At 36.5% G+C, this 25,662-nt stretch overlaps 1 protein-coding gene across 1 annotated transcript in view; it reads left to right on the forward strand.

Annotated features, from left to right (window-relative positions):
* IGF2R (insulin like growth factor 2 receptor) overlaps positions 1-25,662 on the forward strand; it is a 2,372,344-nt gene that overhangs the window by 1,572,574 nt on the left and 774,108 nt on the right. The window contains exon 26 of the mRNA XM_044074918.1: positions 19,539-19,751. Coding sequence (XP_043930853.1) covers positions 19,539-19,751 — 213 coding nt within the window. The remainder of the gene's footprint in view (positions 1-19,538; positions 19,752-25,662) is intronic.

The following is a 25,662-nucleotide window of genomic DNA, read 5'->3' on the forward strand; positions in this document are numbered from 1 at the left end:
TTTAAACATTTCAAACCCAATAACATCTGGACCTGATACTGATTCTACATTTAGCTGTTTAAATATTTGTTCTAATTCATATAATATCTTCTTTATTATTTTGCTCGGATTTTTTTTTTACTTCCCACTTAACATTTCTTCTGCATAACTTACCACAATTTTCATAATTTATTGCTGACTTTTCTGTTTGCTACCTGCTTTATCTTTCATTTATCTCATTATACTAGTAACATTTTACAATCTTAGGCAGGTAAGGTGAAACAGCTTATTTTCTCCCTTGTAAAAAAATACTTTTGTTTATACATAGTTCTCTAATTTTCTCATAATTCTTATAAATCTTTTTTTCCCTTTTCATAATGTTCTCAATTATTATTTTCTAAGTTGTTCAACGTATTTCTATGTATTTTAGCATATTCCTGTTTTTCCTTCTTCCTATATTTTTCCAAAATAGATAACTGCCTTTATATTTTCTTTTAAAAGCAATTCACTATTCTGACCAATTGACCTAAAATGCTTTCATAATAATATGATCCTTCCATAATTGCTTAATATTTTCTTTCATTTCATTCCTTTTCCTTTATTCTTTTAATACCTTTGCTGTCTTTACATATTTGTTTATTGTGGTATATTTCCAACCATATTGCCAAGTAATCTGAAAAACCTTTTATAATAGTTTCTTTTTCCATTAGAAGTATCCCCTCAGATACCAGAAATAATCTATTTCAGTTTTTAACTCATTACATCCGAGTGACACCTCCAGGTGCATCTGCTGTTAACTGCTGCTGATGCCTCTAGGTTTCAAATATTGCTTGTTCATGTTTGCATCACTAACTCAAATGCATTAATATTTCACCTCTGTCTAGTGTGGGTAAATAGATATTACTGTTGTTTTTATTATATAATTTTTCACATTTTTCTAAATATCTCAACAACCAAATAACATAGAATCCCTTTGTCTGATATGAAAGCTCTCAGCTAGATGAATAAAATGCTGCTGATGTGTATAACTTGAGTGGTTGCTGAGATATTTTAAGTTGTTTCCAAATATTAAAATTGTAATAGTTATTATCTTTACTCTGACTTATGAAATTTGGTTTAAGACCTAGAATCTAAAGAATACTACCACTATAAAAATAGTTTGTGCTGAAGAATTTGCCATTCATACTTCTTTAGTAACTCTGTGGTTTCAGAGATGTGAACATTTGTTTGAAATGTGAGGACATAATTTAATTCTGTCAAAAGGCTTAGGCTCTGCCCATTGGAAGTTACAATGCAAACTTCCTGAGCTCCATTGGAATGAATGAGTTGAAGTACTTGTCCTGTAACTTCGTTTTTTATTCTGTATAGCTAATTTTCCACATTTTATTATTTCCATAATCTTTTTACATCTTTTCCCTCTTTTCTTTGTATTTCCCTATGTCAGAATTAAAATCTCCTGTAATTATTATATCCATGTTTACAAAAACATAATCCAAAATTTTCTGAAATAAGTTCTCCCTTTCTTTATTAGTTACATATGCATATCTAGCAATAATTATGTACACTTTTTCTTGCCATCTTAAAACTGTAATGGTTGTTCCTTCCATTTTACCCAATATAACATCCTGAATTTTTATTACGCTTTGACACAGAATTGCTATTCCTGAGCACTGCCCATTCCCTGTGTTCCCTATTATTTCCTCATTCCATATTTTTTGTATATGTAGTCTTATCTTCCTGTGTCAAAATATCTTCCAAAATAATTTTATCAACATCACTTTTATTGCACCATTACAAAATTGATATTCTTCTGGTAGTATTTTTATACTGTTAACATTCACAGACAGAATTCTTAAATTACTCCTTTCTCTTTTTTTAATTTAGGAGATATTATTCCTTGTTAAGAAAAGCTTCATCCATTCCTGTTCTTCTTTTTCTTTATGTTAATAGCTTTAAATATTCTTTTTTATATTTTCTACTATTCTGCTAATATAATTATTTCTCCCTCTTGCCATGTTCCAGCATATATTTTCTTTATCACTAAATTCTGATTCTGTCTCTAATTCATCCCCTTAATTAACTTTTTCAGTACCGTGTCCATATCTATCTCATCTTCAGTCCTTTCTTTCTCTTTCGCTTTAGTCTGATTTGTAGGACTTAGCTTATACTCTTTTTCTTTATAGTTCATCCATAAATGCCTCATTTTTTATATTTATAACATTCAAGCTCACATTTTTTGCTTCATGTCCTGTTTTACTACATATGTAACATTTCTTCTTAGCACAACTGTTTAGCTCCTTTTCCACAAAAATTGCACATCTTTGCTTGTCCCCAATATTTTGCAACACCCCTGTTACCATCAACATTTATAACACTTGGAATATGCACGGTTTTATCAATTTCATATTTCAGAATCCTATTACAATCCCATGTCCCAGTACATAAGCACCTATTGTCATAGACATTTTAAATGTCTAATATTTCTTTACATATGTTTATTAAGTATTCTTTTAACATCTGTCTGTCTAGGGGAAATTTGGCCACTTCTGTTTGAAATTCTATAAGTGCTTTCATTTTAGTCTCTAGAAAAGATATTTTTACTACACCAAGAGGTGTTATTCTGTCTTTTTTAATATTCACACAAAAATCTCTCCATAGCTTGCACAATGTCAAAAAAAGTCACAAAATATCTCTTTGTTGATTAAAACAAATGCTCTTGCCTCTTGTACTGTTATCCCCAAGGGTAGAATTACATTGTCCCATATATTGTATCTATTTATTTTCTTTTCCATTATGTTGTGTATCTTTACTACAGATTTTCTTTTCATACTGTCATCTTTTTATATCCCTCGCTCCTTCTCATGTAACTGCTACTTTCTCAGCATTCATCTTCTTTCCATTTCTTCCCAAAGGCATCTCTTCACTGTCTACTTTATTTTCTGCATAATATTCCCCCCATGAAACCCCGTCCTCCTGTACACTTTGATTCACTAACTCCTGTGGTATATTATCCCACGACCCTCCCCATTAGAGGGTTGTAACAATACATTCCTCTACAGCTGTCTCCTTGCTTGTTCAAACAACTCCTTCTGAAAATCCTCCATCATCACATGACATATTGGTTCTGAGCTGGTGTTCACATTACTCCCTTCTGCTGTTGTTCCATCTCCTGCACCATCCTCCCAGCCACCTATGCACTGGAACAGGATGTGCACACGTATTCATGTTCAAACAACAATGTGAATGCCAGTTGCTAGCTAGTAGGGGAAGTTCCCCAATTTCTTGGCCAAATTTCCCCTAGTAGTACAAATATCACCTTAGGTCTTCCCTGAATAAAGGCTACTAACCTAGTGAGACTTACTCCCTCAACAAAGGTTTAGTAAGAACATTAATCAAGCTAAATAATTAGATCTGGTCAAAAAATTAAGGAAAAAGAGAAAAGGAATAGCAGGAAGGACTAGCTGATTATGTATAGACTAAGTGAATTGGTCATAGCTAAATTTGTAATTAAAACTGAATAGTTCCCTAACAATCAGAGTGATGTGTAATAAATAATAACTAATAGTATCTATTTGCTGACTTTGGGCTAAATGAAAGTGTGACATCCCTCCTCTGGGCCAGTAATCAAAGAGCCGAAATCCTCACCACTGACTCCGGTGAGGGACATTCACTTAGAACAAAAATAAATGCACATAGTGTTTACAGATGCAGCTGTCTGCACCAAGCACAATTTCCCTTAAGAGCCAGAGGGAACACACTCCTATTCTGGCTTTGAGTTTCCTCCCTCTCTCTCACCAGGCCCCAAATAAGACTCCACAGTGGCGATAGCTGTAGAGTTGAGTCCTCAGCCAGTTCTTCCAAGTCAAGTCCTCCACTACCCTTTCTGTGAAACCAGTGGTCTGTGTCCCTGCTCTAAGTAGCTCACACACACACACACACACACACACACACACACACACACTCTTTGAGATTTGATTTTTAGACGCACACACCTGGGAAAGGCTGGCACAGATTTACCAACTATGCTCCATCTACCCAGACTATAAGGTAAATACTGCCACCAGAAAACTCCAAAGCTACTCTAAGGGTCTTACAAGGGTACCCAATTATACTGAGTAACATTAATACTAATACAAATGGTAGTGTTTGACCTATGCAGCAAGGCTTTCAGGAGCGGCCATGGTGTCACCAAATATAAGTAGTCTCAAAGGTTAAAATATTCTCTAAAAGACCCGCCACAATGAAAAGTTTAAATATATGTAATAATAAATAATACAAAGAACATGAAAATACTGAATATCTATTTACAATAAATACCAGAGTTTCAATAACAAGAAATATTAAAAGTAACACTGATGGAAAGATTCACACAGATACAGAAAAACAATACATAACTAATCCCACTATATTTTCCTGACTGATCTAAAGAATTACTGTCCCCTATTTCACTTAGTAGAGTAAGGCAAGATGAAGTGGGTGGATGGTCCTTTCTTTCTCAGGTTTCACAAATGGACTCTCTTGAGACTTCTGTCTCATCTAGTATTAAAACATCATTTAAGTGCTGGATTACATAACAAGATCACCTACATCTGGTCACCTGACTTCTAGTTCCCACACTACCCTCTTTACTAGAAACTGAGCCAGAATCTTGCACATAATGGGTTACCACACACACACACACACACACACACACACACAACTCTTTTGCTAAGATGTATTATAGAATTTGGAAGCTATAAAACCATTTCAAAAACTTTCACCCTTCCAGGGAAGGAATAAGTTTACCCCTGAGGACAATACAGTAGGATTCCTAGTCCTGGTTTTCATACCTTTTGTCTCTGTGTGCAATCAGAACTGTAAGGTACAATGTTTATGGCCTAAACCAGATAATTTAATTTCAGACTATTTTTCAAAGTTAGCTGGACTGAGATTAATGTCTTCTCTTCTAGTATCATCTGTTACAGTGTATTAATTTCAACAGTTACAATACAGTCTGACATACAGGTGTATTTCTTTTCTGTCCAGGACCCACTAATGTTACATTTGTAACACAAGCAGCTTTACATATACATTTTCAACACAAGTATCTGTACAAATCTGTTTGATATACAAATGAGAAATAATTCTTTACAAAACTCCAGCTAGCTATGCTGGCATATGTTACACATCCACTGCTGTACTTCTCCTGGCATAGATGGCAATACCTCACATCATCACAGAAAGTTTGTTTGTTTGTGTCTTTCGGATTTTCCTGGTTAGGGGTCGCCACAGCGGAACTGCGGTCCGCTAATGATTTGCAGTAGATTTTTACGTGCTGGCTTGCCAGGCCTAACGCACAACCTTCAACGAAGGAACGCCCATTCACGCATGTCGGCACACAGAAGATGCTCTAACTGAGAATCGAACGGGCAACATCTAACTGTGAGGCGACAACGCTACCGCAGCACCACCACCGCATAATGTAAATTGAGTAACTCAAATAGAGAAATATAGGCTGTTAGCAGCAGTAGTAAAATAGATACACCGTTTATGAGGAAGGTGTTCCAAGTGAATTCATATTTGCAGTTGTATTATAAACCATACCTCTCAACCATACCGAATTCTTCAGTTAATACCGGTTTTGAAGGTAAAATATTGGGGTGTCCCTTTAATTTCCCAATTTCCTGGTTGTTTTTTTTTTTGTTTTGTTTTTTAAAACTCCTAACATCATCGCATGCAGAGAGTGTATGATGACGTCAGCTTCTGTAGACTGCTCTGTCAATGCACAGCACATCTTTCTTCCCCAGCTTGGCTCCTCCTTCTCCAGGTAAAAAAATAGCTTCTTTACTTTTTATGTAATTGGTGCAGCCAGGAGACCTTAATGTTTACATTATTGCAGCTGCAAGTTCGGCTTCCTTGTTTTACTTTAGTTATCATGCAGGACAGGAGAAACTACTGCTTTTCTTTTTATGTCATGGCTGCAGCTGGGAGACCTTACCGTTTTTATTACAGTTGTAAGTAACAGCTGCAGGAGTGTAACGTTAATGTTTACATTATTAAAGCTGTAACAGCTTCTTTTTTTTTTTTTACTTATTAGTCTGAAGAAATTTATGCTTCTTTAAAGTTTACATTATTCTGTGCTTAACATAATCATTATTACTTTTATTTTGTGTGCGTTTACTTAGCTGCTGCAAGCAGGATTATAGCTTATGTTATTACTTTTTAATGTTTATCTAGGAGAAATGGACCATTTGCTGCAGGCAGAAGTGGTGTATCTGCCGTGTTTGTGTTTTTATTCAATGTGCATTTAATGCAAGCAGGATTATAGCTGAACTGAAGGCAGACTGGAAGAGCAGGACGTTGGTTTATGTGATTTACTTTTATTGTTTGTCTAGGTCAAACCTTTTAATGGCTGGTGTGTGTCCTTAATGTTTACATTATTACAGCTGCAACTACTACTTTTTTTACTTATCAGACAGGAGAAATTTCTGCTTTTCTTTTTATGTAACAGCTGCAAGAGACATTAATGTTTTTATTACAGTTGTAATGGCTGCAGGAGCATAACGTTTACATTATTGCAGCTGCAACAGCTTCTTTCTTTACTTAGGCTGGATAATCTTCTACTTTAACATTATTACTTTTCTGTGTGCATTTACTTAGCTATTGCAAGCAGGATTATAGCTTATGTGATTACTTTTTTGTCTAGGAGAAACCTTTTAATGGCTGCAGGCAGAAGTGGTGCATCTGTATATAATTGCTGGCATGTGTGTTTACTGCAAGCAGGGTTATAGCTGAAAGCAGAGCAGGACGTTTATGTGACTACTTTTACTGTTCATCTAGGTGTGTGTGTGTGTGTGTGTGTGTGTGTGTGTGTGTGTGTGTGTGTGTGTGTGTGTGTGTGTGTGTGTGTGTGTGTGTGTGTGGGCATGCTCATAGGCGTGCATATGTGTGTCTATGTGTGTATGTATGTTTAATCAAGAACTAGACCATGTAAGGAAATGTTTAACCTAAAATGCATTATTTTCCATTAAGTATATTAAAGTTGCTAGTCCCTGTATCAGTTACAGTTCCAGCAGCTGTCATGTACAAAACTTTGCAAAGTAGATTGTTGTAGACAAGCCTTTTGCCTTTCCAGATTTTACCTTTCTTATGACCCTAAAAAATTGCTTCTTCTAATAATTGCCTAGGACCTCACTGTAGAACCAGCTAAAGTCGCATGCCATTTTTAAACTGATGAATGTTTTTGTATTATTGCACTAACAGCATTATTGTTTCTGCCAAAAATATAGTAAACTTAAGGATAAACTCCTATAAAACCACACATGATCTTTTCTACTTATCAAATGATGATTCACACTGTCTTTTTCTCTGCTGAGTAGCTGATCTTGTGTTTAATGCTTTGGAATATAACCCTTTGCAATGAGCCATGTTTCAAGTTCACTGAAATACTGTTGTTTTCTAGCTGCCTGCAGAATAAATTCTCTTCACTCTGAAAATTTTGAACTTGGGGATGTTATTAGACAAATTACTTAGATGGCATGTAATTGCTAACAATAACACACTGGCAACATTTTTATATACCGTTATGCCGACATTCAGTATTTTGTAGTTTTTTCTTCAGGACAGCCAAAAATGAATACATTTATCATTCTAAGAAGCTGTAAATTTTCAAATCTGTTAATGTACAGACAGTTCACAAAGTTTCATCATCCTTATCATGATGTTTGGTACGAAAACATTCATTTTATGACTTGAAATGCATTCCATCTTGAGAACTGGCATAGTCGGGCAGAGGCTGGAAATTAATTTGTGGACTTTTTGAACTAGATAAAGGGTTGGCTTGGCTGCAGTGATATGACAAAGCATCTACTAGTGTGCCCTTATCCCATATGGATGGCAAATTTGGGGGACTGTGCCATTAATTTAAGTCTTGGTGTAGACCAGAAGGCCCAACATATTATCTACTTAGTTAACAGGAGAGAGGTAGGATGACACCTACTAATTTATCATGTGCAGAAGTATGCATCAGACTTTAAAATGGTACTGCATGCTGCACCACTGGATAGGGAAGGTGATTGGCCTAACTACATAGCTGAAGGTCTCCAGTAAGAGCTCCATCTCCCACCATAGCTCTCTCCACTGGTACTTCCTGAGGTTACATCTGAGATTAGCTACAGAAAAGCTCTTGACCTCCGGAAGGGTGAAAATGGAGCTGGTGATACCTAAAGATTGCAGGGGCCTGGTAATGAATGGGTGTGTGTGTATCTGTCTGTATGTATATATGTATGTGTAAACTTACTAATTAACTAAGAAAACAGAATAATTTCCACTTACTGAAATCTCAGATGAGATCAGCATATGTGAGGGCAAGAGTTGTTCTACATTTAAACTGTACATTAGGTTTGCTCCAAAAAACAGTGCTTTCTTAATATATACATGCAAGCTGAGAACAGAAATCCAGACTATGTAGTGTTATATCATCCATTTTTAAAATCTCTTTATTTCTTTTAACTGGGCATCACAATTATGTTATGTATCCCTTTCTGGAACTGTAACTATGTCATGATGAAGGAATGCTCATGTTCTTGTGATCCATAGAGTCATGTTGTCTTAAACTCTGTGCTCCTGGTGTGGACACCCCTGCAAAGATTATTCTAAGTGATGTGTAGAGAATGAAAGGTCCAAAATCTGACAGCCATAACAATTAATTTCAAGAATCATAGAACTTCTCACCAAATAGAGATATTAGAATAATTTCTGGGAAATAGGCATTGGGGTGGTGTTTGCAAACATCTGATGGCCATGTTACCAATATAGTCTGGAAAGGCACTACCCAAAGAAAGCTGCAGAGTGCCTCCCTTATGGGGAAATGTTTCATTTTGGTGCTTGTGCATACTTGAAACCACTGAGTGAATGAATTGCTTGGGGAAATGTTTCATTTTGGTGCACGTACATACTTGGAGACATAGTGTTGAAGGGATTAGTTGGGGATCTGGGACCATATTTTGGGTGTCTGTTCTTTAGTTTGTGTTTGAAAGTAGATATCCCACAATTCCATTGTAGTGGGTGGGGTTACATCATTATGTATGCAAATGGTATGTTAATCAGCATACAGATTTTTACCTATTTTTCATGGGGCTTTGTCCAGATTTTTGATGTTTCCTGGTTGAGAGGTATAGTATAAACACCATAGTGCACTATGCATGAAGAAGGCACATGAGCTATAAGTATTGAAATGGTTATGAAGAAATAACATTTTTCTGTGAATATGGATGTAATTGTAACCCCGAATACTGTGCTGAACCTAATGTATGAGATTTCATCTAAACAGGTTTATAGTAAATACTACATAATATCTGGTCCAGCTGCCAGGAAGTCATAAATTGTGGCATGCATGATGATTGTACAATATGTATACAGTATTAAATGTATGGTAGTAAAAGGATGTTTTGGTTAAAAAAAAAGTCTCCAAATTCTTTGTCATCCTAGAAGGCAAACTCTCTGCACACAGCTGGTTGAGGTCATGATTTATTGTAGAGCAAAGACTGGATTCTGTGGCACACTGGGATCACTGTTTGTACAACACCACTGTGCATTTCATTGGGGAGTTTCTCCTTAATCACTGTTGTGCGACCATGGAATTATTTATAAGCTTGATGGGAGTGGTATAAAGTGTTTGCCCACATATGGGGAGAGCTTCCATCCCTTCTACAGAAGTGCTTATGTCATTCTTGGCAGGAAGGTCAGTGATTTCGCAGTTGTGTTTTGAAGTTTTATATGCCATTTTTTTCATAAGTGAAAACGTCTACACACCTGACCCCTGCTACTTTATTTGCACTTGGAGATTAGTGTAGTACATGGGCTTGTCTGAATTTTTTTATTCAGTCCTCCATTTTAGCAATCAAGCTTAATGGCTGACTCATTCATTCTTAAGGTGAGAGAGCTGCAAGCTGATTTACTCTTTGAGGTTGAAGGTCAGGTGAGACTGAAGCAGTGCTGTCATCAGCAAATAGGATTGGGGTTTTGTTTGTAAAGCCTTACACCCAATACATGCTTACCAAGGGTTGGCATGCATGCATTAAGGACTTCCAAGATAACTGCATACTGATCAGCCACATAATTTCAAATCTCACAGTCTGGAAAAAGGAATGCCATTGAAAATGTTTTTTGGGAAAATTCAGTTACTGGCTAGTAAATAGACTGCCTGAACGCCAGGAAAAAAAAAAAGAAATTTGGAAAACTTGAAAGAAAATCAACCAGAAAATATGAAGACAAAACACTCTGTGTGAATGATTTTGCAGCTGTTTAGCAAAAAGCAGTAAAAGCTTCAGCTTTGGTTCAAGAGGTGTATTTTAGTAATTTAAAGGAAAAATAAATCAAATGTACTCACAGGTGATTAAAATAAATGGAACACTGAAGAAATATATTAATTTAGACAACAAAAGTCTGGAAAAAATAGAAGAAGCTTTAATTAACCCTTTAGATGAACTGATAAAAGTGCAAAGCTCAGAGGCTGATGAAGAAAAAGTTGGCTGTATATGAGAGTTCTCAAGAAGAACTGTTAGCAGAGTTAGAAGACAGAGCATGCAGAGAAAACCTAGATTTCCTGCTGTACCAGACAAACTGGAAGGAAAAGACTGTATTAATTTTATGAAAGCACAAATAAGAAACTGGACTGGTGTTCCACAGCAGAATTTAATTGAAAGGAAACAGAGTGTGTGTGCTCCAAACCTGGCTATGAGAGAGCAGCCAAGACCTATATTAGTAACAATGTAGTCATACCAGCAGAAATAGTTGATCCTGGTAAAAGTGTGGCAGAAGGGTAAAGTATTAAAATTGGAGATAGTGTTTGTCAAAAATGATTATTTACTGTATACCAGGCAGAAGAGAAGCAAATTCATACCAGCAATCAGGAAATGTTGAGAGGCAGGTATGTGATTCAAGCTGCTGTATCCAAACTTTATCCTACAAAAAGTAAGTCAGCATGCAGAAGGGGACTCTGCTTCTCAATCTTCTGATATGAAGGCTCATAGAGAGATTTTGCTAGTGAAACATTTTCCAGTGTTCCAAAGGAAAATGCTTGAGAGTCAGAAACGGGCACAATAGCTGACTAGAAGGATCAGCAGTACCTTGGACTTGAACCATAGTCTGGTAATGGGATATGGACCAGCAACTATGAAATTAGTGAATAATAAAAGACTATAAAGTATCTCATCACATTTGTAAAAAATGGTTTTGCAAGAAAAAGTGACTGAAAAACACTGGACTTTTGCTGACTTTGTTAAACTAGTGGGTGGACTGTAAAGCATATATGTCACTTTATATCATTAATATTTAGAAGGACACTGAAAGGAGAATAACTGTAAGTAAAATCATTTTTGTTCTTATTCGGATTTGTGTAAAACATTTCATGATATCAACTACATTTTATGTACAGTAAACCGTTTTGCATAGTGTGTAGTCAGGGTATTTTAAATGTGGGGGGAGCCTTCAGTGACCATTCTGTGTGTTAAACAAGGACTTGTTTAGCTGTAAGAAGTATAGATTTTACTGTACAGCAAGAGAAAAAAGACTAGACAAAAACAAGTTTAATATTGTTCATATGTTGTGATCTTGGGCTGCAGGGGTGGGGAGTGGGGTATAAAAGTGCACTGATTATGTATAGAATTAGGTTTTTTACCTTTTTATTTTACAGTGGTGAATGTTTGTATTACTACCTGTGGCTTAAGCTGTAAACATGTTCTGTAAGCGTGTAGGGTTTGAAAATAAGACAAAACAATGAAAGTCATGAAAATGCTAAGCTTCTTACAACTGCAAAGATGTTAGCTTGTCTTCCTCTGGCTAATGTAAAGTGGAGTCAAGATGTCTGCAGCTGATGGCAGCTGTGCATTCTTTTCAAGTGTAATTTACAAAGACTCATTGCTGAGTACATTTCCATGGAGACAAGCTGTCTGCAGGTGCAAGTAGTTAAATTTGAGAATTCTGAGTATTCTTTGCTAAGGGAAATGCAAAATGTAAAGGTTTAAATGCAAGAGTTCAGTCAAAAAATTGTTTAAAAATATAGGAGGTGAATAAGAGTTAACAACCTCTATAGCAGCCTTAATACTTAAATTGTACATTGTTTTTTTAAATGCATTAAGTTTTATTTAAAGATAGCCAGTGCACTTTTTTCCTAGGGCTAAACGTTAATGTTTTCTGAAAGCATACACAGTGTTTTTCATATTTGGAAGGGGAGGAGAGAGAGAGAAGAAAATAAAAGACAGTGTAAGTGGCAGCACAGACAGTAGCAAGCACTTTAGCATGGGTAACCTTAATTTTAGGTTAGATAATGCTTGTAGGTACAGTTGCCAGTTTGGGGCATTTGTTTCCTTTTGGAGGGTTTAATTTCATGTTTTGAAAATATGCATTGTTTTGTGTGTTTGTTCCAATTTAATAGGGAATGGGGTTGTTTTGTATTTAGTTTTTTGTTTGAGGGTTTCCATTAAAATAAAAAGTCTTGAAAATTTGGCATAGATGGAGATGAGAAGCAACTGTAAAAAAGATCAGCCTGCCAAACATTAGTATATGCATATAACACAAAAGAAGGAAATACACATTCAGAAAACTGTCATGATTAACAGTTGGGAACAGTAGCTTTTTATCATGATGGCTATGCTGTCCATGCTATCCTGGTACTTGAATGACCTTACAGGTATAGATAAAAAGGAAATAATATTGAGTTATATTAAGAAATGCACAGAGCAAATAGCAATGCTACAGGAGACACATTTGGAAAGAAAGGAGAATGTGAATTTGACAGAGAGTATTTCAGAATGGATATTCAGCAAAATATCAGGGACAGAGGAAAAGTGGAATAATTATCCTAATAGCTAGAGGGGTTCCAATAGTGATAGATGAGGGGGGGAAAAGGCAAAATGGTAGATTTGTTGTATTAAGGGGCTTTTGGCAAGCATGGAAGATTACAATAGCTTGTATTTATATTCCAGTGAAAACTGTTGTTATGGAGCTCAAGAAAAATTTGGAAGAAACAGTCAGCTTTAAAGGTGGTGACTGGAATTTGATTTGCGAAATAGTGACTGCTTTAAATTCACCTTGAATTTTTCTAGTAATTCTATTGACTTCTTAGACACTAAGATTGCTTTGATGAGTATGATTCATAGTTCTTTATTTAAGAAAAATTGTAGAAAGACAGCATTATTGCATCGCTCTATCATGCACCCTAAGCATGTTGTTAATATAGCCAGAGGACAGTTTTTAAGAATGTCTAGACTTCAGACAAAAGATCAAGATTACCAGGGAGCATCTTTGGAACTGAAAAATGAGTTAATGAAGGGAGGATATAATCAAAATGACCTAAGTAGAGTTGTTACAGGTCAAAGGCCTGCATGATACAGTAGGGAAGCCATTTTTCACATAACTCATGATTCTGATACAAGGGTGACACATGGAAGATGGAATAGAAATGTTTTAAGACTACCCCTCACTTATAGTAGTAACATTTATAAAGTATGTGATATTATAAATAAATATTGGCCTACTTTGACCTCTAATGATCAGATAAAAGCTATAGTAGGTGATAGAGCCAGTTATACATTTAAAATCAACCTTTCTTTGAAAAGGCAGCTTTGCTAGTACACCACTAACAACAGTGTTAGGGTTATTTCTAATAGGCATGGTACATTCCCATGCAGAAATTGTAGGGCCTGCTCATTTGTTTTGAGGAGCGATACCTTCACGCATCCCTCTACTAATCGTTTATTTACTTTCAGCCTGTATGCTGATTGTATATCCAAGAATTTAGTATATCTAGCCAGCTGTAGATCATGTGCCTCCTTCTATATTGGTAAGATGACTAGAATGCTTAAAGAACGTAACATGCAACATTTGGGTGATATCAGGAAAATTAATCCTTTTAATGCTTTAGCTAAGCATATACCCAATAATGAAGAGCACATGTTTGAATTTACAGTATTTCAATTGATATCAGATAATAAGAGGGGAAGGTGATATTAATAATAGAGTTGAGCTAGCTGAAATGCAGTGGGTAGCAGGAATGCAAGCAGATAAATTACCAGGAGTCAATGCTACTATGCCTTTAAACCTGTTCTTAAGAAGCCTAGATCACATCAGTAATTTGTTTTATTGACCAGCTCTCATTGGTTATTTTACTATTGTTAAGATATTTAAACTTGGCTGTAATGTCTGTCTGTTATATGGATCTGAAGAAGCACTTTGTGTGAAAACACTTATCCTGCCGTATTTTTATTAAACTAAGTATGCTTTTAGCTGTGGGGGTCTCTTGGTGTTCTAAGATTTTGTTTAACAGTATTTTAAAAGGAGTGGAAGCATCAACATCTTTGAAGAAAGCTGTGCTGCCTGTGTTGCCTAATTATGGCAAAGACCCTTCAGTCCCAGCTTGATAAAGACCCATTTCAATTTTAAACCGCGATTATAATGTGTTTGTCTAAACTATAAAACCAAAAAACTGAATGCGAAGTGCACGGTCAGGAAATTCATAATTCCAATAAAGACATGTTAATACATAAAATCGCAATAAAAGTATAAACAGAACATTAACATTAAGCTCTTTTGTCCCTACGGAAATGGGACTTCATCAGAATGCACTATTTAAAAAACACGTCCCCCTAATATAGGGATGTTTTAATCATGTGGTTCAACTAACAATTATCATTTAAGCATACAATTGCAATAAAACAAACTTGCAAAGAATGTAAGTAGGAAAATAGGTAGTAAATGAATCTTTATACTGTTGTTGTTGTTTGTCTTTTCGGCTTTTCCTGGTTAGGGGTTGCCACAGTGGAACTCTGGTCTGCTAATGATTGGCAGTAGATTTTTATGGTGCCGAGTTGCCAGCCCGACGCCCAACCTTCAACGAAGGCACGCCCATTTATGCATGTCTTTCGAAAGTCACTCGACCATGGGGAGGACATGCAGACTCCACACAGAAGGCACTCCAGCCCGAGAATCGAGCAGGAGAACCTCTTGCTGTGAGGCAACCATGCTACCGCTGCACCACCGCGGCTTTGTAATACTAAAATAAATAATCAAAAAACTTAAAGAGCAAAAGGGAGGGAGACCTTATTTATATAAGGCCAGCTCTATATTTAGTAACAGCTTGTAACAAAATGCATTCATTCAAACCCAGTGTGTTAGTGGCATTCAGTTCTAACTGCCATAACATCTCTCTCTGCTCTAATTTATTATGCCAGTCTCCACCCCAAGGTTAGCATGCACCTTTTCAAAAGCTGCAAAACCAGAACCAAAGGTGTTGCACATATCACTTAATATTGTGTTCAAAACCAAGGAAAAAGGGGAAAAGGAACCTCAACAACAACCAAATAACCAAACCAGGAGTTCGGAAAAAGCAGCCACCAACCACGAAGTAGTAAATCACAAAGTTTTATTAACGCTGACAACACACAATGCGTTTTCATCCTCAGACTTCATCAGATAACACAGTCCACAAAAATACACATCCTTAAATATATTTATAAAAAAATCACCTTTTAACACTGTTAAAAGAATAAATATGTAAAAACTTGTGCAGTGCTACCCTCTAGTATTTAACATATAGCTACCTCTAGTAGATAACAGGAAAAACTTTTATAATTTAGCTGCTCTTAGTGTTAATAATGGTGCAAGTGAAATACTTTCATTCAAACCAGGGTGCCTTCCTGCATCCAAAAATACCTGCCAGTATAGCTCCCTATATTCAAGACGGGTTTCCCACAAACCCCCTCTAATATCTTTGGAAACAACCTCCAGTACAAAAAACATACATATATAGGGCATTCTTATCATTATGTTCATAAATCTGCCTTTTCAGGCGTCTTTCAGTCTTCCCTGCATAAAAGGCACAACATGCCTCACAGGATACCAGATAAACCAAGCCACTGGAGTTACAATTACTATGACATGTACTATGAACATATTTATTCCTACTTTTAATACACACCTTATCAATATTTGTTATGTGTATACACTGTGCACATGCCCCACAGTTGTAGGTACCCGGTCTCCTGGCCTTCTGACCAAACTTCCTTTTTTCCATTAATTCCTTTAAATTAATTCCCTTTTTAAAAACAATATTTAAAGGCTTGTGTTGCATGTCTTTTAAATCAGTGAGAGAGGTAAACCTGTCCCGTTCCTTTTATACCAACTCTATTTTTATGATGTAAGTAAAAATAATGATAAGAATGCCAGATATAAACATACACAGGAGTGTGCCAAAGCAACCTTTTTGTTTTTTGTACTGGAGGTTGTCCCCAAAGATGTTAGGGGGGGTTTGTGGGAAACCCGTCTTGAATATAGGGAGCTATATTGGCAGGTATTTTTGGATGCAGGAAGGCACCCTGGTTTGAATGAAAGTACTTCACCTGCACCATTATTAAAACTAAGAGCAGCTAACTTATAAAAGTTTTTACTGTTATCAGCCACTAGAGGATAGCATTGCACAAGTTTTTACATATTTATTCTTTTAACTGTTAAAAGATTAATTTTTATAAATATAATATATATTGTATTTTTCACATATATTTATTTCATATTTATATATACACATATTTATTAACTTGATATTTATTGTTAAATAGTTATTAAATGTGGGGTTTTATATCATGTTTTTAAACTGTTTTTTGTCCTTACATATATATTCATTCCATTAATTGATGCAAAGGATTTATTGGTTAATTAGTTAATTATTTAATGTGAAGAGTTATATAAGGATGTATATTTTGTGGACTGTGTTATCTGATGAAGTCTGAGGACGAAAATGCATTGTCTGTTGTCAGCGTTAATAAAACTTTGTGATTTACTACTTCGTGGTTGGCAACTGCTTTTTCCAAACTCCTGGTTTGGTAACTTAATATTGTGTGTTTAAATAGTGAATTGTTAAAATTATTTTTCTTAAAAACATATAAGTGCCTTTATATCCTCTTTAGTAAAGGGGGGCTGGAATTTACTGGAGATACCTGTCAAAGGAACCAAGATATTGGGAGCAAGTAACTCAAGCAGGAAGGGTAATAGAGTGGGCTAAAGCCAAGAAGACATTTGGATTGCAGACTAGAAACTGCCTTCTCTACCAGGGTTGGTCTCAGAGTACAGGCAAAGAGAAAGGGATAGTGGAATTTTAAGTGAAGTACCTGTTCTGGTAGTTTTTAATTGAATCTAGAACAGCAGCAGCTTTTAAAAGGGATAATTAGTAGGGCATATAAAATATTGCATGGTAACTATAAGAATCTGTCAGAGGAGGTTAGAAAAGATTGGGAAGAGAGACTGGGAAAACAGTATATAAGAGAACAATGAGAAAACATAGGTATGGCTCCCAAGTATGCAACCAAGTCCAGAAGGTTCAGGGTCTTTGCTTAGAAGTTTTTGCTTACTTATTTTTATACCCCAAGAAGATGTCAAAGAATGTTTCCTCAGGTAGATAGCAAATGTTGGAGGTGTGATGGAGAAGAAAGAGTTAAGTGGGAATATATATTTTGGCAGTGTAATGAGGTGGCAGATTTAAAAAATTCCCTACAGAGTACACTGTCACAAATATTTTGTGAGCAAATGGCTATAAGTAAGGAAATTATTCTTTTGAGCTGGGATACAGGATCTGAATTGCCTAGACACATAGTAAGACCTTAAGTTTAATTCTGTTTGCTGCCAGAAAAGCACTTAGCAGAAAATGGAAATCAAAGTCAACACCAGTTGTATTTGAGGTACTGAGTATTATAAAATAGTTAAACGTACTGGAAGGAGGAAATTATTAGACATGAATGAAAATTGTAGGAACAATGCATGCATAATAATGTTTAGTAGGAGGAGGAGTAAGGTTTAAGGGAAGGCAGGAATTCAGCAATTTGTTTGTAATGTCGGACTGATTATAGTACAAAGAAAATATATGTGATGTATATTGTATTTAAATGGAAAAATGTTAAAATGGTTTCTTTTCTTTTCTATTATTTTTTTATTTTATTTACATTTGTTAACCGGGAGTGTCCAACTGGACGTAGGTCCATTTTCAGCGGAGGCCCGGGGAGAAAAGCTCCACAGTTAAAATAGACAGTAGTTTTGGATTACATAGCAATTAACAATTTAACATAGCAATTACTTACAACATATTTACAGATGAAGAACATAGTACATCAGTAGACAACTAGAATCTTTATCTGTGAAGTACATAACAGACATTAACAAATGTTACAATAAGGAGTTCCTGCTGTATAATAAGTACTAGGCTTATGAGCATCTGAGCTTGCTATAATCAAGGTAGTTAGTGGAGTGGAAAGAAAGGTAGTGGTTGGATGGGGTGGGTGATATTAGAGTGGGAGTTGCAAGGGCATTGCCAGCATGTTTTTAGGTCCGCTTTTAGTAAAGTTTTGAAGTGGGTGCATGATGGTATGGTGGTAATTGTGGGTGGGGGGGAGTTCCATAATTTAGCTATGGCGCAAGAGAATAGTGCTTCACCAGCAGAGTTATTGGCTTTAGTGATCTGCAAGTGATTTTTGTTACTGGATCTTAGTGGTCTGGTGATGCGATAGGGTTGTAGTAGATTCTGGAGGGATGGGACATTTAGTGGATGGTTTACTAGTTTGTGGGCGAGTGAGAGTTGATACCATTGAAGGAGGTGAAGGGAGTTCAAGCCAGCCCAGATGCATGTTTGCCCATGTCTTAAGTGATAATTTAATAAAGGTGTTGAAAAAAAGGGTTGGCATGCAGTAGGCTTTTGCACTACACTTTCTTGCGAAATCAACAATTGGCCCTGCCCCAGCCCCTTGTAGATAGGCACCCACATGTATTTCCTGGTTTCCACCAGGGATCTTTACCAAGGAGGGAGTGACCTGAGCACACTATCATCCCTTCAAAGAGAGGCGAGCTGGCTGTGAAGCTTCATCATTCCACTTCTCCATGCCAGCCCAAACAGATACCAGAGCTGTTAGTCGAATTCAGGGGAGCTAGGTGGTAGTTAGGGCTTTATCTGTCTGTGCCGTCACAGTAGTATTACACTACTCACTGAGATTGTGTGAGTTTGGAGTGAGAATAATTAGGAATTATGGGTGCTGGGAGGCAGCCTGGTTTGACCTCTGCAGAAGCATGGATTTGAGAGTTTGCAGAAGTCTGTTTTTTTTTTTCTTTTTTCACCTGGATTCCAGTCAGGATATTGTGCTTTTAAGTGTTTTCAATTTCCAGATTTTGTGATTCACTGTGATATGTCAGTAGATTCTATAGTAAACATACAAAAGGAAAATGTTCTGTTTTGAAGTTTAACATTGCACGGTATGTCTGCATTTCAGGGAAAAAATGCACTTTCATTGTTGAGTAGAGTTTCATGTACTTTTGTTTATCTAAATAAAATTTCATCTGCTTTTATTTAGAAGGTTTCTCTTGTTAGTAATTATGATGATAGCTCTCCATTGTGTATCGAAAATAAAAGTGTAGCTGTTTACAGTTGTGGTCATATTTCATTGTCTTACAGAGACCATAAGGAATTATTTGATCACCAAGATACTGTTAACATTTAAAATGTATGAAAAGTTCTGAAACTCATTTGCTTTTGTTCTCTTGTTTAGGTGATAACTGCACAGTAAAGCATCCTATGTTTGACTTTGTCTATGACCTTCGACCTCTCTCTAATCAGGCAGTAGAAGTTTCCACTGAAGAATATGAATATCATTTCAGCGTGTGTGGAAAGTTAGAAAACACTTCTTGTATTTCCAACCCTAACCAAAGACCGGTAGCATCATGCCAGGTGAAGAAGATTGCAAATACGGCAAAGATAGCAGGTATGTTAAGAGTAATGGTCTGAGTTGGGGTAAAAAAAATACATTGCCATGTTCTCTACACCCTTCCTCTGCTAATCAGTGACTGAGTAGCTGTTCTCTTGCCCATTTTGAAAGTTATGAGAGGAGGTTGTTGAAGCAGAGTATTTTTATTTATAAACTGACAGTTATTTGAAAGAACAAAAATGCATGGAATGAGTTATTTTAATTAGAAGTGATAGGATATAGATGTGATTTTAATTTTCTCCAAGCTTTGCATAACTATACCAAGACCTGAGCTGGCCTGCTGACTGGGAAGCAGGTGCTTGACTTTGCCACCGTGACCTGATTAGCAGCAAGCTGTGTTGGGTGTGTGGGTGGGGGGCTGACTACAGGTTGGAGATTTATATTCATGTGGCTAGCTATTGTATTTAATGTGGAGAAGATAAGTCTGCTGCAGTTGTATGCTGTAGTAGAGGCCTAGAATAGTACTAATAAGGGAGTGCACAAGTGATGAACTTCATACATACATCCATAATGGAGGGATTGAAACCTGGATGACCCTTGGTTTATTAATCACAGACAGAAATAATAGGCCTTAGCTGTAATCCCCAGTGAAAAAAGCCCACAAAACAAAATATAGTTAAATCCCAGTAAGGTCGAAGGCCTCAAGAGTTAATTCTGTCTAAAGCAAGCCTTAAATCATCCTTTAAAGGGCATTATTGAAAGTTTCCCTTCTGTCATTGGATCTCTGAAGTTGAAGGAAGATCTCCATATGAGAGATGATTATCATGATGATGAAATGAAGGGTAAGAAATAAGGAAAGCATAGGATTTTGGATGCAGGTTGTTAAGGAGAATAACAATAACCATTAGAGCAGGATCACTATCAGATGGGCCCCTAGGCAGAGTAATGGATCAGTCTGAAGCCATTCCAGTGTTCCATTACTTGGCTGTTTCTCCCTATCTACCATAAACTCTCTTCAAACCTATCAGTGTGCATACTTTTTCTTCTTTACTTCTACAATGATTAGAGATATTTAGATTTAATTTAAAACTTTTATTTAAAATTTTTATAGCACAAACACTGATAACCATTTGCTACACAAGACAATTCAGGCATAGCATGAACAACATTAAACTTCACTACCCTTGAAGCTCAAATTCATTGAAACTGCATTGAAACCCACATTCATGCAAATGTATCTGGCCAGTTGTGGATTGTGTACCTTTGGGCTGTTTTCAAACCATAGGCCACTTGCACACATTTTAGGACTATGCATAAATGTATGTGTTCTTTGATTCATTTTCCTGATTACATTGAATTATATTCCTTGTTTAATACAGCACCACTTATTATTAGAAAGTGTTTTCAATTTGTAATTTTGAACGTTTCCAGTAAGCAGTGAAAAAAAACATATGCACCATTATTGACAAAACTACCCATTTCAAAAAATTTCATAAAAGGCTACTCATACTGTTGCCCATTGTAATCAACCAAGTTTTTTTTATTTTACATTTGTTGACCGGGATAGTCCGACTAGATATATGTCCATTTTCAGCGGAGGCCCGGGGAGAAAAGCTCCAAAACATTGCAACAATTACATAGCAATTAAATCATAACATTTTACAAATACACTTATTGTCAGACATAGGTAAGAATGTTTTATAAATGGATCCAATTGCAGAGTACAGTGACAGAACATAAACAGGAAATGATTAGTGATTCTAATGGAGGTACTGCAGAATTCAATATATATATATATATATATATATATATATATATATATATAGGTTCTGTAGGAAGTGTACTTTGTCAGTAGAACACAGAGAAGAAACAAAGCAACAGAAGGTTTTATTTACATATTGGCTTCATGGGAAGAGTGCTTCTTCAGTAGAACACATAGAGAAAAAAACAAAGCAACAGGAGGTAGGTATAGTAGACATTAAAGGAGGTCAGGCAAGAGGAGATAGTATCAGTCTGGACTGGTGCAAGGGCATAGCCATTGTGATTTTAGGAAGATTTCTAGTTGCTTCTTGAAAAGTGGGGTGGATGAAAGGGATGTTAGTTCACTTGGAAGTTTGTTCCAAGTGTTACCAACAGAGTTAGTAAACAGGCAATCCCCAGATTTTTTGTTGAATTTTAAGGTGGATACTAGTACCCTATTGGCTGATCGTAGGGTTGTAAGGTTTTTATATGGGCTGATAAGGTTACAGAGTATGGGAGTATTTGTGGGATGATGCATGATCTTATGAATGATAGTAAGTTGCTGGATAAGAAGCTGACTTTGCAATTCCGGACATCCTAGTAGTTTGAGATTTTGGCAGTGATGGGTTCTAAATGGGGCTCCAGTGGCAAATCTGGCTATGTTATTATAAGATGTTGCCAATTTATTCATATTGCTTTTGGAGAGGTTTGTAAAAATTGGGAAGGCATAGAGAAGGGTGAAGATTAAGTGAGTTTGGGCAATAGTAGTCGTAGCTGAAGCTGTGAGAAAGGGTTCAAGTCTATAAAAGAAACCAAGTTTTCTATTAACTGATTTAACAGATTGGTTAATATGTGTGTCAAAGTTAAGATTATGGTCAATTGTTACACTTAAAAGTTTGGTTAATATATGTGTCAAAGTTAAGATTATGGTCAATTGTTACACTTAAAAGTTTGGTGGTCATGTCAGGAGCTATTTCAGTACCATTATTAGATATAATTGTGAAGTTAATAGCAGGGGACTTTTGAGTGGGAGTGAACAATATTAGTTAGTTTTTTGGGGTTAAGGAGGAGACAGTGTTGATGGAACCAGTTTTTAACTAAGGTAAATACTTTTTTGGTATTGGTTTGAAATTCTGTAGGCGAGGAGGCACTACATATTAATGTTGAGTCATCGGCATATTGTATACAGGTGGTTTGTGGAAGGGAGGTTTTCATATCATTAATGAAAGTAGTAAAGAGTACAGGTCCCAGAATAGAGCCTTGTTGGGACTCCAAGAGTGATAGGGAGCTGAGTGGATAATTTATTGTCCCAAGAGGACTGTTTGTTGTCTATTTCCTAGGTAGGACTTAAACCACTTGACTGTCTGGGTGTCTGATGACAGAGATTTAAGTATATCTAACAATAGTTGATGATTCACCATGTCAAATGCTTTGGAGAGGTCAATAAAGAGGGCTGAGGACAGGAAGTTGTTACTGTTTTTATTAATGCAGACTGAAAAGGATATGAGTACAGTTGTAGTACTATGGAATGGCCTAAAGCCATGCTGGCAGTCCACTAGTTGGTGATTTTGGAGGAGATGATCAAGTAGATGATGAATACATCTCTCCATAATTTTTGCTAATGGGGAAAGTAGGACTATGGGGCAGAAGTTTGAGAGTTCATTTGAGTTGCCTCCCTTATGGAGTGGGATAACATGTGAGACTTTCCATAGATGTGGGATGGAACATTCTGTAATGGTTCTGTTAATTACGATGGAAATAGGGTAGGCAAGTACCCCAGCTGCCATTTGCAGATATTCAGCTGGTAGGAGGTCAGCTGATGTAGTGCAAGGTTTAAGTTTAAGAAGTAGGGTGCATATGAAAGATGTTGGAACAGGCTGAAGATGTAATATGTGGGGTAAATTGGTTGGCAAGGGTGACTCAGTGGTGGTAACAGGTGGTAAGGTATTTGCTAAAGATTGGACAGTTTAAGAGAAAAATTTTAAAGTATCAGCAATTTTGCTGGGAGAATTTTGAGTTAAATTAGAGGTGGTAGGTGTTTTGGAGTGTCCAGGATGGAGCAATTTGTTTATTCCTGACCAGAATTTTTGTGGGTTTTGATGTTGGGTTTGTTGGAATTTAAGGTAATTTTTTTTTATCAAGGAATATTGATTTTTGTGGCATTTCTAAGCTGTCTATGGTTTAAATGATCAGTAGCGTTTTTAGTATCTCCATTTGGTCCAGGTTTTATTTCTCAGTCGCATTTTTAGCCTTGTCTCATTTGAGAGCCTAGGTGCAGGTTTGTTCCTAATTCTAACATTGCTTGAGGGGGCATGGTGTTTTAGAATTTGTAATAATTTATTGTTAAAGTAAGAGGCTGCTTCATCAAGAGTTAGGTATTTTAGGGGTGACCAATTGCAGGCTTTAAGCTTTGCTTGAAAATTAACTGGGTTTAGATTTTTCTTGTTCCGGGTAGTTCTGAAGTTAATTTGATTGGGAATTGAGGTCTTTTATCTAGTTATAAAGGTAAGAGAATGGTCACTAATATCATCAGGGAGTAAGCCTATTTTATATAATTGGGGATTACTGTTAACTGGTATCCAGTCTAAGGTGGTTTGTTTGTTGCTAGGTTTATGGGTTCTGGTAGGGTAGTTGACGGTTTGATAAAAGCCATAAAGGTTTATGTGAGTAGCTGGATTGTCAGAAGTACAACATTTCCAGTCAAAATTAAAATCACCAAGGAGAATGGTTTCTTGTGGGAAGGATGTGGGGAGCCAACTAAGGGTGTTTTCAAGAGTATTAATATTATTGCCTGGGGATGTAAGAGCAAATAATGTAAATGGATTTATTAGCATTAATTTGGAGCTTGGACATTAAGATCTCGGCATTACTAGGTGAGGGTGGTTGAATATCTATTGAGGTGACCTGCAATTCAGATTTAAACAATATCGCCACCCCACCACCCTTTTTATTTAGACAGTCTAGTCTCAGGATGTTATAACCTGGTGGGATTATATCATTGTCCTTAGTAACTGCTTTGAGCCAGGTTTCTGTTAGACATATGATGTCAAAGGAATGTAAGTCTAGCAGGGCATGTAGCTGAGTGATTTTATTGTTTATGCTACGTATATTAAGATGGGCTATGAGAAGAGAGTTTGAGGTTGTAGTGGGGGTATGAGAGGTGGAGGGATGGGAAGATAGGGAATTAGGAACGGTAATGCTAGGACCTGGGTTTGGATGAATGTCACCATGTAGAAGTAGGTGCTGTTTGGGATTTTGTGAAAGTTTCATGAGTTTACATATAATAGGGTCAGTTTTTCTGGTTTGGAAATACTTAATATGGGTTAGTCTATAGAACTGTGGTAGAAGGCAGGGTGATATGAATGTTATGTTACTATGGGTTTGTAAAGCTAAATGAAAGAAAGGGGTTGTTTGTTTTAAGGGGTGTTGAAATATAGTAAGTCTTAGGAATTCATAGCATGAGAGGCTGTGGGATAGAAGTAGAGTAGTAAGAACTGTAGACAAGAGGAGCAAGGTAAGGTATATTTGTAAGCCAGGGATAGACATAGTAAGAGGAATGGGATCAGCGAAACAAGGAGATTAATGTTTCCAGAAGGACAGATAAGGGTGGGTCTATTTAAAGAGAAACATTAGGTAGTTGGGAATGTGAGTAAATTGGGAGTAAATTGATAAGTAAGTAACGAGATAGGGTGAGCTATTGGTTGATGTTGGATAGAGGTGTGGTTATAGATGTATAAGGTTAGGTGCTCTTTGGGTGGATGAGATTTGGGGGTAGGGGAGGGGAGCGGAGTGAGCCCACAGGGCGAACGGAGCGGGCAAGAGCAATAAGGCAGAAAAAAGTATTAGCTGTCTTCAAAGTTATGGCTTAATAAAGAAGAACTGAGAGTGAAATGGGGGGGGGGGGTTATCTTATCTAAAATATGTTGATTATTAATCTAGGTGAGAGTGAGAATTCCCAAGTGTTTAGCAAGAGGAATAGAATTATAGTTAGTCAATAGAAAATAGGTTTAGGACCTTTGGGATAAATAGTTAAAAGCTGAAATTTTAAGTTGGTAGAATGCTACCACCTAGTGGTCAGGGGGGAAGTAGCAACTAGGAGATGAAGGCAAGAAGCTTATTCTAATGTAAAAGAAAATAGATTGAGAGAAAAAAGGCTGGAGGAAGATAGTGGCTGGGGGTCTGCAGTAGGCTGTTAAATCTCACACAGTAGGGTTAACAAGCAAATAAA

The sequence above is a fragment of the Protopterus annectens genome, chromosome 1.part0 (genome assembly GCF_019279795.1).
Source record: "Protopterus annectens isolate FY-2018-M chromosome 1.part0, PAN1.0, whole genome shotgun sequence".
NCBI classification, from domain to species: Eukaryota; Metazoa; Chordata; order Ceratodontiformes; family Protopteridae; genus Protopterus; species Protopterus annectens.